At 45.0% G+C, this 16,657-nt stretch overlaps 1 protein-coding gene across 3 annotated transcripts in view; it reads left to right on the top strand.

Moving 5' to 3' along the window:
• The window catches only part of STX18 (syntaxin 18), a 120,097-nt gene that overhangs the window by 59,720 nt on the left and 43,720 nt on the right, over nt 1-16,657 (top strand). For 2 of the 3 annotated variants that reach the window (XR_002643655.3, XM_022567018.3), the window contains exon 2: nt 7,996-8,063. Coding sequence is in view for 1 of the 3 variants with exons in the window: in XM_022567018.3 (XP_022422726.1) it covers nt 7,996-8,063 (68 nt within the window). In the remaining 2 variants the exon portion in view is untranslated. Of the gene's footprint in view, nt 1-7,995; nt 8,064-8,157; nt 8,231-16,657 lie in introns of those variants that run through there. The other variant, XM_022567020.2, reaches the window with a different exon arrangement.

The following is a 16,657-nucleotide window of genomic DNA, read 5'->3' on the forward strand; positions in this document are numbered from 1 at the left end:
GGACTCAGACAACCCTCACTGTGACTTCAGCAGAGTCGTCGCGCACCAGAGCTGTGACGGTTCTGAACTTTTAGCTATAATTGGTATTGATGCATTTTTCAATTATGACTGAAGGGAGGTGGATTTGGAATTTAGTTAGTGGGCCTCCAGATTAGACTTGGGAACATGATCCTTGTGAAAAGTCGTTTTAGCTTATCAGTAGTTGGCAAACATTTGTACAACAGTGGTTGTTCTGACTGTCCTTTGGCTGCCTACTAAACTGGACAGCAAGCTGTGTCCACTGATTGAATGAAAAAAATAACGATTTTGTGTTACAGGGAACTTTTTACAATAAGCCAGAGGGCCTTACCGGAGTCTCTTTAATCTTTAACAATGGCTGTCTCTTGCGGAGGCAAATTATGCAAATCAGTACTTAGTGTTTCATAATCAATCAGGTCTTTGTTGGAAGTGTTATGAGCGCCAGGGCAGAATTCCTGTGGCGGGGGAGAGTAGATAGGGGAGCTGCAAGTCAGGCCACTGCTGTGATCTGCAGAGGACACTGGTGGCTGCTTTGAACCCCCCTGCGGTGAAAATGCAGTCGTCCTTTGAGAAGAATCCCTCAGTTTTGTAGCAGGGTTTTTGTTTTACAGTTTATCTTGCTTTGGGTAATTTACAAAACACCCACGAAGGAGCAGCTAGCAGGTCTGTGCTGTGGATGACACACATAAACAAAGCTGGGCCCGCCGCCTGGGACGGCAGATGGCAGCCATGCTCCAGAGCTGCCTTTGGGTTGAACCTGCCAGGAGTGCAGTGTTTTAAAACCTTGGACTCATCCAAGTGCACGTGTCTATTTCAAAACAGTGTCATTTCAGCTTCAGCCTGCACAGCACAATTAACCTTTAATAATCCTTTGATTCTAGATCAAAAATACAGAACCAGAGAAAATTTTAAAGCCCTTGGGGAAAAACTGTGATATTTTTGAGAGTTCCTGTTACTACTCCTGCTATAATACATGTGTTGCCATCTAGTGGATAATGTAAAGTATATAGCAGACTTACTATGTTTGGAGTTTATTTTACCCTGCTAGTAATTCTTGAAGCGGATAGAAAGTCAGTTCAGTTCGGAACATTAAATCATTTTTGGAGAGCCGCTTTGGGCTAGGCATATGCCTGAGCAGATTATGTCCGATAGACATGAAAACATTTCAAAACAAGATGGTGACATCCCTGAAAAAGAGATGCTTGCGAGGGGTCCTTAACCTGGCCTGGAAATGGCAGAGAAGACTTCCGGGAGGTGTATCCCCTGAGCAGAGGAGGAGTAAGTCAGAAGACCGGGATTGGGAGATGGGGGAGGGCTCTGAACCCGGAGAAGTCAGCAGGGCCAGGAACACTAGGGGGTCCCAGGCTCAAGGAATTGGATTTGACCCTGCGGGGCCTGGGGAGTCAGTCAGTATACATTCTTAGTTAGGCAAGATTTACCTTTTTGTTTAAAAACATTTTTTGTCTGGTTGCAAAGATTACACATACGAAGTGTAGAAAAATTTTAAGGTACGAAAAGGTATTAGGAAAAAGCAAAGTCTTCAAATGTTAACCACCCAGACAACCATCAGTGTTTTGATGAGCAGTCTTTTAGATTCCTCTCTCTCTCTGTGGGTTCAGCTTCAGGTCTGTATTTCATATAATTTACCTAAGTACATGCTGTGCGCAACCTTGGTTTTTCCCCCATTCAGCAACATGCTTGTGGGCAACCATCCATGGGGTTGAGTCCCTGGGGCTGAGTCCATGTCAGCAGTGCACATATTGGGATGTCTTTGTTTGGTCTCTCCTAGTAAAAGCTTTATGTGTAACAACAGGTAATGTGAGAATCTGTTTTTCCCTGTCAAATGCATCTAATATAGGGACCACTGCTACTGTTTTTTATAATCAGTCTGCTTATATGGTAGATGTGTTTTGTGGGGAAGTTCAGTGTCTTGATGATTTTTGAAATTAGCCTTATTAGAATACAGTCACTTAAAAGTGAACTTGATTTATCTTCAGAGAAAGAAAAGGATGAGTCACATGAATGCCTGTCATTTTAGAATGGAGTTTAAACAATTGTTTAGTTGAGTATCAGCTTTGTGGAGAAGCCAGATCCTGGCTGACCCTGGAGTGTGGCTCTTGGCTTTGCGCTGACCCATAGCTGTTGACATTGCATTTGACCTGAACAAGGCATCTCAGCATTGGGTACTTTTGATCTTAAAACGTTCTGTGTGCACTGTGGTGAGAGCAGCCCTCAGAGACCCACTGCGCTCGGATGGGACAGTAGGTTTGTCTTCGTGGGCAGACTTGGAGAGGCTGAAAGCACACAGGTACTTGGTTTGGGAGTCAGAGTCCCCTGTTTATTTTGAACCATTTATATGAAATGTGTTACTTCAGTGTCTTCTTATCTGTAAAGTGGGATTATAGTGGAACCTATCCCACAGGGTTATTAGGAGAAGTAAATGAGCTAATTGATGCACAGTGTTTAGACTGATGCCGGCCACACAGCATGTGCTCGATAAAAGTTAGCTATTAACTCGTGCTATTTCTATTTTTAAAGAATCATTTTTACTGCCCTCCCTTTGTAGTGAAGCTCAGGGAGATTAAGCAACTTGCTCAAAATTTCAGTTGGCAAAGGCTAAGAGTTTAGGGAGTTTATTAAAAACACCTCTTTTTTCCCAGCACAATTTTGGAACTACCTGAAAGAAATACAGGAGTCAGAACGTGAAAAAGACAAACGGAGAACCTGGCTTTAGATTTGTGGCCAAATATGGGTGGAGCGCTGGCCAGAACAGACCCTCTGTGCTGCCTGTTGCCGAGCGTGCTCACTGCTGTCTCCAAACCCTACACCAGTAAGTCCTCTTCCCTCAGACGCGTGAGTGAAGCGTTGGGAGACAGAAGAGGAAGTTTGTCCAGCTGGGGTCCCTCCATGCGAAGCCTGAAGGGGGTGGGGGGGAATCAAGGTCCCCTTCAGAGTAAGTGGTGGAGATTGAGCAGAGATTAGAACCAAGAAGCTCAACCAACTCCCTGGATTCCGTACCCGTTTCTCTCTTGTCTGCCCTGCTCCACCCAAACCCCACAGTCTTTTGCCCGGAGTCTGCTCCTCTGCTCATACCCCGCCCCGCACTAGGCGAGGAGGTAGAGGAACTCAGACACGGGGAAGAGACCCAGTCCTGGAAGTTGCCTTCATTACTTGTTTAAACTGTGTTTTGAGGCAGTTTGATGGTTGATACTCAGGGTGAACGGGTCGCCATTGCACGGCCAGTCTTTCTGACCATCCTGGTTCCTTGCTCACAGCTGTGGGCCTTCCTCCCAGCATCCCTATGGTACTTGCGAATTCCAAGCCTCCCGTGTCACAAACACAAGGGATAACAGCCGAGCTTGGAGGAGGAGACTTCAGTGGTAAAAACAGGCACTTTGGATATGGGCACGTTCCTACTTTGAGTGACTTATAAAACGAGCGCTCTACATGGAAACATTCAAAAAATCTTTCTTGCAGATCTTTCTGTATCCACTGTAGTTGAAAACAGTTTAAAAATCAATATATACAAATGCTGTCACATGAAACCCAGTTTATATTTCTGTGAAGAAAAGCCTCAAATAAGCTAAATAGTAATAGTTTATTAGTCTTTTGACCATATAATGTAGAATAAATAACTTAGCCTTTGAGTCATACAGACCCGTGATCCATGCCACTTCTTCCCCTTATTATCCTGTGACCGACCTCACGTGGGCCTCAGTTTCCATGTTTATCAAACGGGAATGGGGGTAACGTCTAACTCATCTGATTGTTATAGGGGAGCCGATGACGGCACATAGTGAGCAATTCACACACTTCCTGGCACACACATGCCTGGTATGTCACTCTTGGGTAACATCAGGTGTGTAGTGCACTGTTGAATACAGATACAAGACAAAACAGCTTGCTGTTGCTCACTGGATGCTTTTCTCGGTTCCCAGTCATCCCTCTTTGTGATTACTATACTGGGAAACTGCACTTGCCACCTGCCAAGAATCTGTGCTTAAATCTGGGCATTAAGAACTCAAGCCTGATACTTAGAATGCTGGGTTCCATTCAGGCTTCACCCCACGTGTTCCTGAGCAAATTACTTACCCTGTCTCTGACTTAGTTTCCTCATCTGTAAAATAGGTGTGATGATGTTACCCATCTTGTGTAGCTGGGAGAATTTGATGAGCTAATGTGTGGGGAGATCTTGGAACAGAGCCTGGCACGTAGTAAACTCTCAATGAAGGTTTTGTTGGTGGTGGTTTTTTATTAAATGGCATTGATCCTCTTAAATGGAACTTTAAGCAAGGCTTGCAAGTACTTAGAAGTAAAATAGCTAGAGATTTTGCGTGGGGTTGAGGTGTTGGTTCAAATGTGGGTTATTACTAGTTTGGCAGCAGAAAATCTGTACTTCAGAATCACCAAACATGTTAAAAGAGAGTGCAAAATGGGAGATTTTTTAAAAAATCATGTTTTGTTAAGAAAACATGTCAAGTATAGACTAAAGTAGGCCGAGAGTGTAAGGAGCCCGCCTGTGCGCATGTGCCCGTCTTCAGCCGTCAGCTCAGGACTGATCCTCTTTCCTGTGCTCCTCCCCACCTCCATATTATTTTGAAGCAAATCTCAGGTATCATGTCATAAGAAATTGGGATCACATTTGTTGTACTTTAAGGGAAACTTCTTGTAAGCATGTTTTCTGAGATGCCTGCGGGGCCTTCTTGTACCTGGCACTTATCCCCTTGTACCATTCTACCCTGGTGGACTGAAATTAGCTAAAGCTGGGGGGTGCTGCTGGGTCTAGCCTACGTAGTAGATTCCTTTGGGCCTGTTCAAACTTTTCATTGAAAACTTTGACTCCTTTTTTTTTTTTTTTTTTTAAAAAAAACTGTTTTGGATAAGGCTTTAAACAGGTATGCTATGACTGAATGTTTGTGTCACCCCAAAATTCATATGTTGAAGCCCTACTACCCAATGGGATGGTATTCAGTGGTGAGGCCTTTGGGACCTAATTAGGTCATGAGGGTGGAGCCCTCATGAATGGGATCGGTACCCTTAGAGGAAGAGACACGAGACCACCATGTGAGGATTCAGCAAGAAGGCAACTCTCTACAAATCAGGAAGAGGGCCCTCACCAGGCACCAGATATGCTGGCACCTTGACCAGGACTTTGCAGCCTCCAGAACTGTGAGAAATAAGTGTTTGTTGTTAAAGTCACCCAGCCTGTGGTATTTTGTTATAGCACCCCAAACTGAGACAAAGTGTATTAGTTTCTTATCGCTGCTGTAACAAATTACCACAAGTTTAGAGGCTTAAAACAAGAAAAACTTACTATCTTCTAGTTCTGTAGGTCAGAAGTCTAAAATGGGACTCCCTAGACTGAAATCAGGGTGCTGGCAGAGCTCTGTTCTTTTCTGGAGATGCTAGGGGAGAATCCATTACTTTGCCTTTTCAAGCTTCCAGACGTTGCCTTCATCCTCTGGCTCCCTTCCTCCTTCTTGAGAGCCAGCAATGTTGGATTGAGCTCTTCTCCCGTTGCATCACTTTGACTCTCTCTTCTGCCTCCCTGTTCTCCATTTAAGGACCCTGTGATTACATAGGGGCCTACCTACCTGAATACTCCAGTATTAATCCAGGGTATTCTCCCTATTTTAAGGTCAGCTGATGAGCACCGTAATTCCATCTGTCACGATAATTCCCCTTTGTCATGTAACATAATATAGTCACAGGTTCCAGGGGTTAGGACTTGGACATCTTTGGGTGGAGGTAATGGCATTACCCTGACTACCACAGTAGGTATAATCCTTTGGGGATTATTTAGTACCCACTATCTATTCAATTTAGTAAAAGTTTCTGAGGGTCTGCTTTGCACCAGGAACTGTGCCTGACAGGTTCTGGGGAAAGAGAGAGGACCCTTTAACCTCTAGGAGCTTGCATTCTGGTGAAGAGAAACCAGTCGGTAATGAGTCATTGTGGTCTTTGCGGTCTGTGGGGAGCGCGGCAGGACTGAGGCCACTCAGGACTTTTGGAGCTGAATTGTGAAGGGCCTTGAGTGCTGCATTTGGGGTTTGGACTCAATCCCATTGGTTAGGCCCAGAGATGACAATTAGCTGCCCTTTGGCAAGTCGGCCGGCAGAGATGCTTCCTTCGGCTGCAGTGTGTTTTAAAACCAGAATTCATCCCTGCCCAATGCACTGCACCCTCCATTCCTCTTGCTTTACTCCCTCACACTGCTTACCTGGCCCCTTGCAGGCAGGGGTTGAGGAAGGGAATGGAAACCACTGAAATGTATTAAACTTAACTTGATTAAATCTTGTATGTGGTACAGTAAATACCTTGTTTGCACATCTCTTAAATTTTTTTCCCAACAATCTTAAAAGTCAGATTTTAAAATGCAGCGTCAGTGGAAAATAGGAGTAAGAGTGTGAGGAAGGCAGCTGTGGCTTAGTGGTGGAAGACGGGACAAATTTGAACTCAGAGTCCCAGGCTTGCCTCTGAGCCCCACCAGGCACTAACCATGTGACTGGGGACGAGTCACTTAGCTTCTGCAAGATTCACTTTCCCAGCCTGGTTAATGAGCGTGGTGATGTCAGTGCCCACAATGGGCTGCTGGGAAAGAACAAGGTCGTGTGTGGGGAAGTTCCTCACGGAGCCAGGGATGCTGGACAGACTCTGGCTGTCTCAGTTGTTGTTTGTAATCTGGTAAATAAATGAATATTGTGGCCATAGTTCAGTTTTTCTTCGATTCATGCTCTTATAGATGCCTAAGGGTGCTTTTCTGAACCATATTTGCTTTTAGTCTAGACTCTGTGAGAAATTTAACTGAACCCTTACCTGTCTCCAGACAAATGCTGAATGTTTCTTCAGTGGTAAATACTATTTTTGCATTTAAACATTTACTCATTCCACAAATACTGACCGACACCTTCTGGGCTTCATGTTGTGCTTAGAGCCATGCGGGAAGCTGTGCAGCCCCTCCTTGCGTGGTTCCTAACCCCCAAGAAAGAGGCGTGCATGCAAAAGTGAAGCCAGAGGACGTGGCTGTGTGTAGCTGAGTGCCCAGTGGGTGGGATGCAGAAGTGCTTTTAAGTTCAGAGCAAAGCGAAAATTAGCCTGAGTTGGCCTTGACAGAAAAACTTTCATGAAAAAGATGAAAGTTCAGCACATCCTTCAAGGATGGGGCTACGTATGTTTGGAATAAGTACAAAGGACATTAGGAGGAAACTAGTGTGAGCTGTGGTCAAAGGACAGAGCAGGCCACCAACTTAGTTAATCATTCTCTCCTTCTGGAAACACTTTTGTCCATGTTGACCATGATCCTAGGTTTCTTCCTACCTCTTTTTATTTTATTTGTTTCTTAATCCCTCGTTCCACACACATTACCTGACACATGTGTTAGTACTAGAAATAAGCCATCACAAATTCCGTCCTCTGTACTTTTGTGTCTGTTTTGTTCATCCGTGGAAGTAGGGAAAATGGAGACTTGCTGTGTAGGGATAAATTGTTGCTCCTGCATCTTTTCTTTAGTTCTGCTGCTCTGCATGGGCCCTATTTATATACTTGATAGCTCCAGCCTTAGAATCCATCCCCTAGAACACTTGGAAGAAGGAATATTTTTCTATAAAATTTTGGATATAAGACACATAAGGAAGGGAATTGGCCTTTATTGAGCACATGCTGTGTAGTTACTAGACGTGTACTATCTCATTGAATCTCGAAGTTCCTTAGAGATCATCTCTTCGTTATGTCACAGATCACAACAATTACAGGAAGAAGGAACCATCGGTAAGAGACCAAGACCCAGGAATGTGGGTGACTTTCCCAAAGCCACCCAACAAGTCAGTGATTATACAGGAATCTAAAACCAGAGATATCCAGTTTGTAGCTTCAAAACCTTTTTACTACCTGCATTCCATTCTCTACTAATTTAAAATTTGTTGCATATGAGCGTAACATATTTATCCATATGAATCGTTTGCTTTCTTTTCATTATAGATTTCACACATTGGCAAACTGAGAGATTTTCTTCTCGAACACAGGAAAGATTATGTTAATGCTTATAGGTAAGTGTCTATTTCTTACCATGATTTTAGTGACTGTTCTTTTCCATACCTATATTCCTTTTGAGCTTTTTGTCCTCACTTTTTACTAACTTAGGGTTGTAATGGGGAAGGTCAGTTTGGCAGTGGAAGAATATCTGCAGAGCAAAAAGGGGCTCCCCCCAGCCAAGGTAAGCTCAGCCATACCCCATGTCCTCAAAGTCACCATATCCTCACAGCAATGTCCCCTATTCTGATGTTCCCATGTGTTCGTAGCTCTTTGTGTGCCATATATGTTGTGAGACATGCAGAGAAATGGGGCAGTTTCTCACTGAATGCATATTGCTGAGCAAATGAAGAGATAATGCAAGTCATGTAAAAATGCCATTTGGAAAGACGAGCTCTTGCCTCTAGTGCAGAAACTTTTGGTTAGGTTGATTTTTAAAAAGAAAAAGCATTTTGATCGAGCCTTCCAAAATGGCTTCTGGAATAGACTCCAGCTCTCAGTAGACACAGGAACGCCGCCGTGCAGATATCATGCCTCCTGCTCTTCCCCGACCTACATTTGCACCTGGCTTTAGTGTGGCGTTTCTACCATAGGAGTCAGCTTCAAGTGTATTACCTAAATTAATGGAAAAGTTGGATTAGACATACGAAGTGGCATCATTAGAAGCATCTTTTTAGGATTTAGTCATTATAAAACAAGGGATTTTGGCCTTCAGAAGCCTTCCTATCACAGTTAGAAAATACAGGAAAAATCTGATTTTTCAAAAAACTTTGTCAATATATGCAAAAATGAAAATGTTTCATATAAATTCTTTAACAGAGAAAATAATTATGCCCCAGGTGAATTTTAAATAATCTCTACCAGTTTGTCTACTTTATACTTTTAACTGTATTTCATTTGCATAATTTTGGAATATACTAAATTATTCTAATGCTTAGTACCAAGAAAACCTTATTTTAAAGTTCTCAGTTAAAATAGTTGGTCACCACTAGATGGCAGTGTAAATTTTATTTCTAAAGGTGTGTGTACATCAGATGCTAATTTTATAGTGCATAAAAATGGAAGCGACAGTCATTTTGGAAAGCTTAATAAAACTGGTATAAGCCTGTCAGTTCCAGCTCCTTTCTTTAGTACTTTACAACTTAGGTTAAATAAGTGGTTGTAGAGATCTCTCATGGAAATCCATTATTAACTCCCCTTTTCCTTGAAAAGGCATCCAGCCAGGTGAATGCTTTAAAGGTGGGTTTAGTTCAGGCCACCCTGTCCCCTTATTAACCGTGCAAACCTGAGAAAGTCACTTAATCTGTAAAATGCAGTGTCTTCCTCTAAACCAGGGGTCAGCAAACCACAGCCTATAGGCCAAGTCCAGTCCGCTGCCTATTTTTGTACAGCCTGTGAGCTGAGAATAGTTCTTATATTTTTAAATGGCTGGAGGGAAAATAATAACAATAGGGACTTCCCTGGTGGCTCTGGTTAAGACTCCTCCCTCCCAACGCAGGGAGCCCGGGGTCGATCCCTGTTCGGGGAACTAGATCCCCCATGCATGCCGCAACTAAGACCTGGTGCAACCAAAATAAAGAAAGAAAGAAATATTAAAAAAAAAAAAAAAATGAAATGAAGGGAAGATGCTGGGCCAGTGCCCCACCTCCTCTTCCCTGGTTAATCAAATACACTGTCCCTCCTAACAGTATACTTGTAATACATAAGAAATAAAACCAGTTTTTAAAAATAATAATAATTATTATAATAATATTTTACCACATAAGAAAATTATATGAAATTAAATTTTCAGTGTCTATAAATAAAGCTTATTGGAACAGCGCCACACCCATTCATTTGAATGTTATCGATGGCAGCTTTTACACTATGACAGCAGAGCTGAGTGGCTGTGACAGGCTATATGGCCCTCAAAGTCTAATATGTATACTATGTGGCCCTTTTCAGAAAAGGTTTAAGGAGCCCTGCTGTAAATAATGAGAGTGATGATCACTTGCCACTTGTCAGGAGATTCAAATAAGACAGTACAATTGAAATGCAGTGCAAAAAGAAAAAAACAATGAGGGGACTTCCCTGGTGGCGCATTGGTTAAGAATCTGCCTGCCAGTGCAGGGGACACGGGTTCGAGCCCCGGTCCGGGAAGATCCCACATGCCGCAGAGCAACTAAGCCCGTGCGCCACAACTACTGAGCCTGCGCGCCACAACTACTGAAGCCCGCGTGCCTAGAGCCCGTGCTCTGCAGCAAGAGAAGCGACCGCAGTGAGCAGCATGCGTACCGCAACAAAGAGTAGCCCCCGCTCGCCGCAACCAGAGAAAGCCCGCGCGCAGCAACAAAGACCCAATGCAGCCAAAAATAAATGAATTAAATAAATAAAATTTTTTTAAAAAGCAGTGGATTTATAAAAAGATTATAAGGCTGCTATTCTGTAACTTTGCAGTAGTTTTAAACTTTTGATTATAATGGTGGGATTAAGGCATTTCTCCTCGAACAGCACAGCTCAGCTCCACACAGTGTGTCAGTGTTTCCAGAGCAGATGTGGACTTAACTCTGAGTCCTCATGCCCCTGCTCAGGACAGTGGGCAGCTGGCCTCGGCCTCCCCCTTTCCCGGCTACCATGGCAGCACACTCTGGGGCGGAGGACCAGGCTCCCTGGAGCCCATCTCACCCTGCCACTTACTGGTTGTGTGGCTGCAGCGTCAGCAGAACTAGAGCTCCTGAGGCTTTCTTAGTCTTGACCAGTCATTACCCCATTATAGAAACTCAGTCTTTAATTCCTTTTCCCAGTTGCAGTTCATGGCCAGCCAGTGCAGTCTGAGTTTCACTCCTACCCCTGTTTTGGTCCCTTTGAAAGATCAGGGACTTTGAGGGTCAATCACACCTAGGTTCTAGTCCCAGTTCTGCCACGTATTAATCATGTAAGTGTATACAGCTCACTTCACATCTTTGTGCTTGCTTTTTTTGTTTGTTTTTAAATAAAGTGTGGATAATGTTCTTGTGAGGATTAAAAGAGATGTGTGAGAGTTCCTGGCACATAGAAGCCCCTTGGTGAATGGTACCTGAATTGGAATCCCATTTGACTTGTGATGAGGTTGCGGCAGTGGTCAGTTGATAAAGAAAGCACCTCTAATTTCCTGCCAGAGGGGGGAGGGAGGGAGAGAAAGAGAGAGAGAGGATGCCAGAGTCAAGTCGACCTGACAGAGATGGACGTGTTCTCAGCGTGATCACTAGTGAAACCTAGGGTGGCGGCAGAGGTTAGGTCTGCAGGAGGGTGACCTTGCTGAAGGCTCCTGAATTAGACGCACTCAGCCATTAGTGCCACTGAACGGTCACAGCCCCGGAGCACAGGGAGCACAGAGGCCCCTGATAGCATATGAGAGAGAGGGCAGGCAGATCCCAGAGGAGAGGACGGAGAGGAGCCGTGGCTCCATGTGTGTTCACACCCATGCCCAGGTCCTTCTGCCAGGCTGCCAATCAGAGAAGTCCCTGCCCCCAAGGGAGGGGCAGGAGGGAGGATGCTCAGGTTAGGTGTCACGCTAGAGGAGTGGATTCATGTAGAAACATGAGGACTAGGGAATAAGCATTCCCCTCCATGCCCTACATTCTCTCCAGATGGAGAAAGGCCATCCTTATCTTCTCCCATCAAGCTCTCCCTCCCAAAGGTGGTAGACTGTTTAAAGCCTTTCTTTTTTTACTGCTCTGCCTCCCAATGCGATGTGCTGGCCTTGGCTTGTTACTGAGAAGATTTTGGATGGAGTGTGATCATGGAGTGGAGAGAAATATTACCTTCAGACCCATAAAGCTATGTTAGCTTGGCATAATCAGGAAGCTGTAATCTTTTCCACAATGTAGAGCTCAGACTTTATTGACCCATTTAATTTTTTTTAAATAATGACATTTTACTAGAGCAGAACAGCATGCAACCTAGGTAGCCTCTGGCTGGATCTCTTGAATGATTTTAATTAAAACTGATTCCTCCACTTCTGGTAGATGTACCTTTTCCTCAATATCCCCGCAACGAAACAATACCACCTGGGGGAGAAACTTTTTTGGTTTTTGTTGTTGTTACTAATAGAATAACCATACTGTCAATTTCCAGTTTAAAAGGTTAATATATAATGTCTCCTAAAGGAACATCACCTTTTAATTGAGTAATCAGTTTTATCAAATTAACCTTTAGACCTTTTCAATTTCACTGAGCTGAGTTTCCATTAAGTCAAAATAGAGTAGGAGGATGTTAATCTAATGTTTTTGGAATTAGTCGTTTTATAGGTCTGCTCCGTCCACAGGGTACATAGCCACTTGGAAGTGGGTACCTGTCTTATTTATTTGTTCCTGACCCCGTTAGCCTCCGTTTCCGGAGAGATGGTTTCTATTAGGGGCGGCACAGGACTCGCCACCCCTCTGCTCACTGCTCTCACTCCGCCCGCCTTGACCTGACTGGGGAGTTGGGAGGAGGGTGGAGCGTGCTTGCCCAGCCCCTTCCCCTGTCTCTTGGGTCTTCTGCCTCAGGTAGAGTACATTCTGTCAGGGTTACCATGTTAAGCTGAACTAGTTAAGAAAACAAAATATTTGGGGAGGGTTGGGATAAGGAAATAGGTCTCTGTTGCTTTTCAGGTTCTGCTGAGGGGAGGACCATCCATTCCCCAGGAACCTGTGGGCTTCCTTCTCTTCTTCCAATGACCCCCCGCCCCCGAAAATGTGGACCCTGGGGTTGGGGCGTGGGAAGGTGCCGCACTGAGGGAGGAGAGGAGCCTGGCCTCCTGGTTGGCCCTGGGAAGAGCCTCAGGCTTACTCCTCCCTCTTCTCTTGGGGTCCTGTCATCAGGATGGACGCATTCCCTGCCCCTCTGTGCCTCCACTTTTCCAGGGAAGGCTCTGGAAGGGGGGTGCCTGCAGGTCTTGGGGTGGGAGTGAAATAAATCTGGGAGGGACCTATTAAGGAGCGCAGTTGTGTAGCTGTGTGTCAGGCCTCTTCAGGTCGGCCTCATGCATTAAGTGAGGTCATTCAGAAAGTATTTGGCTCTTGAGATATTGATTTATCAGCCTGCTGAATCCTAGGTATTGCTCGTGATGATGGGATGCAGTAATGAACAGACAGACAAATGTCCCTGCCTTCATGGAACTTATATTTTGGAAAGGACGATAGACAAGAAACAAAATAAATGAGTAAAACATAATAGTGTTAGAGCAGGATAAATGCTTTTAGGGGGAGGGGAGAAGGGAAAATAGAAAATGTCAGGGAGGGTACAAGTTTATAAACGTAGCTTAGGGAAGGACTTTTTAAGATGGGGGGACATTGAGTAAACACCTAAAAGAAGTAAGTAGTCAGTTTATATAGATACCATCCAGGGAAAGGACATTCCAGAAGGACATTCAGCTTATATAGATATCATCCAGGGAAAGGGCATTCCAGAAGGAGAAGATGGCAGCAAGTGTAAGGTCCTAATGCAGGAGTATGTCTGGAGGGTTCAAGGAACAGCAGGGAGACCAGGGTGGCTGGAGCAGGAGGCACTGGGGAGTGTGGGGGTGGTAGTTGAAGATGAGCTCAGAGGGGGCAGCAGCCAGATCTCGTGAGCCGTCTTACGGCTCATGTAGCTCTTGTGAGGACCTCGGCTTTTACTCTTAGGGGGGGAAGCACTAGAAGGTCCGTACAGAGGGTTGATAGGATCTGAGTAACTTTCTAACAGATCAGTAAGGTTAGTGTGTTAGAATAATCTGTGTAGGGACATGACAGAAGCAGCAGACCAGCTGGGAGGCTACGGTTACGTTACAGTCCAAGTGAGAGATGCCGATGGCATGGCCCAGAGGGGTTAGCAGTGGATGTGATAACGAGGTCACATTCTGGAATTATTTTGAAGGTAGAGCCAACGAGATTTGTTAATGGAGTAGCTGTGAGCTGGGAGAGAAAAAGAGGTGCAAGGATGACTCCAGGTTTAGGGCCTGAGCAGCTAGAAGGAATGGAATTGCCATCAACCCAGATGGGGGAGCATGTTTGAAGAGAGCGGGCAGGAGCTCAGTTTGGGGCATATTTGCAACACAGGTTAAACATCTGAATAGAGACGTTGAGCCGGCAGTTAGATATACGTGTCTCAGGTTCAAGGAGAGGTTCAAGCTGAAGACATAAATTTGGACTCGTCATTGTAGAATTGGTATATACGCTGACCCAAAAAAAGCCACGAGCCTAGCTGAACTCACCAAGGGAGCAACGTAGACATTGGAGAGGTTGAGGGACTGAGGGTAAAAGGTATCAACAAAAAGCCTGAAAACGAGCAGCAGCCGGGGAGATAGGAGGGAAATGGGAGAGTGTGTTGTCCGGGAAGACAGAGGAGAAAGCAAATCAGGGGAAGGGGAGCCATTAGCTCCATCCAATCTGTGGAAAGTAAGTGAGGGGAGGGATGACCCAGGGGTGACCCTGGGGAGTGAGGACCACAGTGGGGGGATGAGGGCAAAAGGCCCTTTGGATGAGGGCAAAAGGCCCTTTGGATGGGGTCGAGAGAGAATAGTCAGGAAGATGGAGACAGGGTTGTAAGCGTCTCAGAGGAGTTTTACTGAAAAAAGCGGGGAAATTGGACAGTAACTGGTAGGAGACATGGATTTGAGAGATTTTCTTTTGTTTTTTTAAGTTGGGAGAAATAACAGCATGTTTGTACGTGGCTAGGAAAGATCCAGTAGACGGGGAAAATTGATTTTATTAGGAACTAAGACGTGTAGTGTTCACTGTGTGCCAGACACTGCCTAAGCACCGTGTCTGCGCAGTAATTCTTTTACGGTTGATGGTGCACGAGAGAGAAACTGGGGCCAACCTGGTGCCCAGGTGGAGGGGCAGAGCTAGGAGATGGACACCTCATCCTTAGTAGCTGGGGAGAAGGCACAGTGTGCCGGCCCATGGGAAGCGAGGTGGGGAGAGCTTGGAGGAGCTCTCAGAAACCAGGAAGCACAGTTATTACTGATGCTGCAGATGGGGACGGAGGTGTTGGAGGTTTGAGCTGTGAGGAGAAGATAGGAAACAGGCACCTGGGAGAGTGGGAAAGCAGACACAGTGAGAACATACCGCATAATTGCCAGGCACCATTAGGGGGCCATGTGTGGTTAGTAATCATATAAAGCCAATATTTTGATCTCTGTCTGATTCCCGCTTGATCCTAAACTCAGCTGCTGGTGAGCTAGTAACTCTGTTCTCCGTACAGCGCCGGTCTCCGGACTCTTAACTCCAAATGACCCTTCTCTCATTGCTTCCCACTCCTGGCATTCTTCCAGGAGCCAGACTTTTCCTATAGCCCTCGGAAGTTTAGGATGGAAAGAGTCAGATCAATTAAACAAAATCCAGGCAACCAAATATTTTTTGAGTCCGTCACGTGAAAGCAGTCTGTTAATTAGTTTGTGGACTGCACCAGTGTTCTGTTCTCTTGATCAGGCCGCGGTGAGCGTCAGTAACCTCAGCCCTGTGTCAGCTTTGTGGCCACTGTGCTGTATGTCACAGTGACTTTTCCCTTTCTCCTTCATAAATTATAGAACTTCAGAACTTTACTTTGTCTAGATTTTATCACAAAGTGTTTAGAAGACCATTTGCCCTGGTTTCGCTTTTGAAAACAAAGCATCAATCGTAGAACATCTAGTCTCAAGAGCATTACTTCTGTCCTTTTGAGTTGCATTACAGGGACAGGTGTTGTTAGCAGCTTCTTTCTTTCATATTTCCAGTTCTTTCTCCTCTTCCTTCTGTGCTCTTTGTTTCTACTACTGTCTCTTGCTCACCCAGGCCCCAGATCTCAGGGTCTGCTGATGCTTTGCCTCCAACATCTACTCTGTTCCTGACGATTTTTACATCTCAGATCCATCACCCCTTTTCAGTCTTGCCACCCACGCTCTACCATGGCTCCTGTCTTCAGTTCGACAGAAATTTACTAGCCCCTACCTGTGCTAGGGATATAAAGATGAATAAGGCAGGATTCTCTGCCTGATTTCCATAACCCATCACCTGATCTTCCCCCTCTCTTCCAGCTAAATGTGGAATTGCCACATTTATCTTCATCGAGCTCTGCCTTTCCACTGTCTACAGAATAAAACTCCTCAAGTCATACTGGAGGCCCACCAAGAACTCATCGCTTCTACCTAGCCTGTGCTCCAGCCAAACTGAACCACTGACTGTTCTCCAGACAGGCTCCCTCTCTCCCGATTCCATTCTATTGCTCAGAGTGTCTGCTCTTGTCTCCCACGGCTACATCCTGCCTTTCAAGATTTAGTTCATAGATCACCTTCCTTCTGATTAACTAATAGGGAATAAGCATCCCCTCTTCTGAACTCTTCTACCTTTTATGACTCAAGAAGTGCTTTGAGCAGTGGTTAAGAGTATGGAGCCAGGATGCCTTGGTTCAAATCCCAACTCTGCTAATTCCTAGCTGTGTGACCTTGGCAAGTTACTTAACCTCTCTGTGCCTCAGTTGCTTCATGCGTAAAATGGGAATTATAATAGTGCCCACTTCATAGAGTTTTGATAATTAAGTGGGTAAAATACATGCGAAGTGCTTGGAACAGTGAATCAGTGTTAATGCGCGGACAGTGTTATATGGCTGTTAACCTCTGTTTATGATGTATAGTTGTGTGCATAAGCCTGTG

This window comes from Delphinapterus leucas, chromosome 5 (genome assembly GCF_059928025.1).
Source record: "Delphinapterus leucas isolate spDelLeu-1000000601 "Yukka" chromosome 5, BTC_Dleu_Yukka2, whole genome shotgun sequence".
NCBI classification, from domain to species: Eukaryota; Metazoa; Chordata; class Mammalia; order Artiodactyla; family Monodontidae; genus Delphinapterus; species Delphinapterus leucas.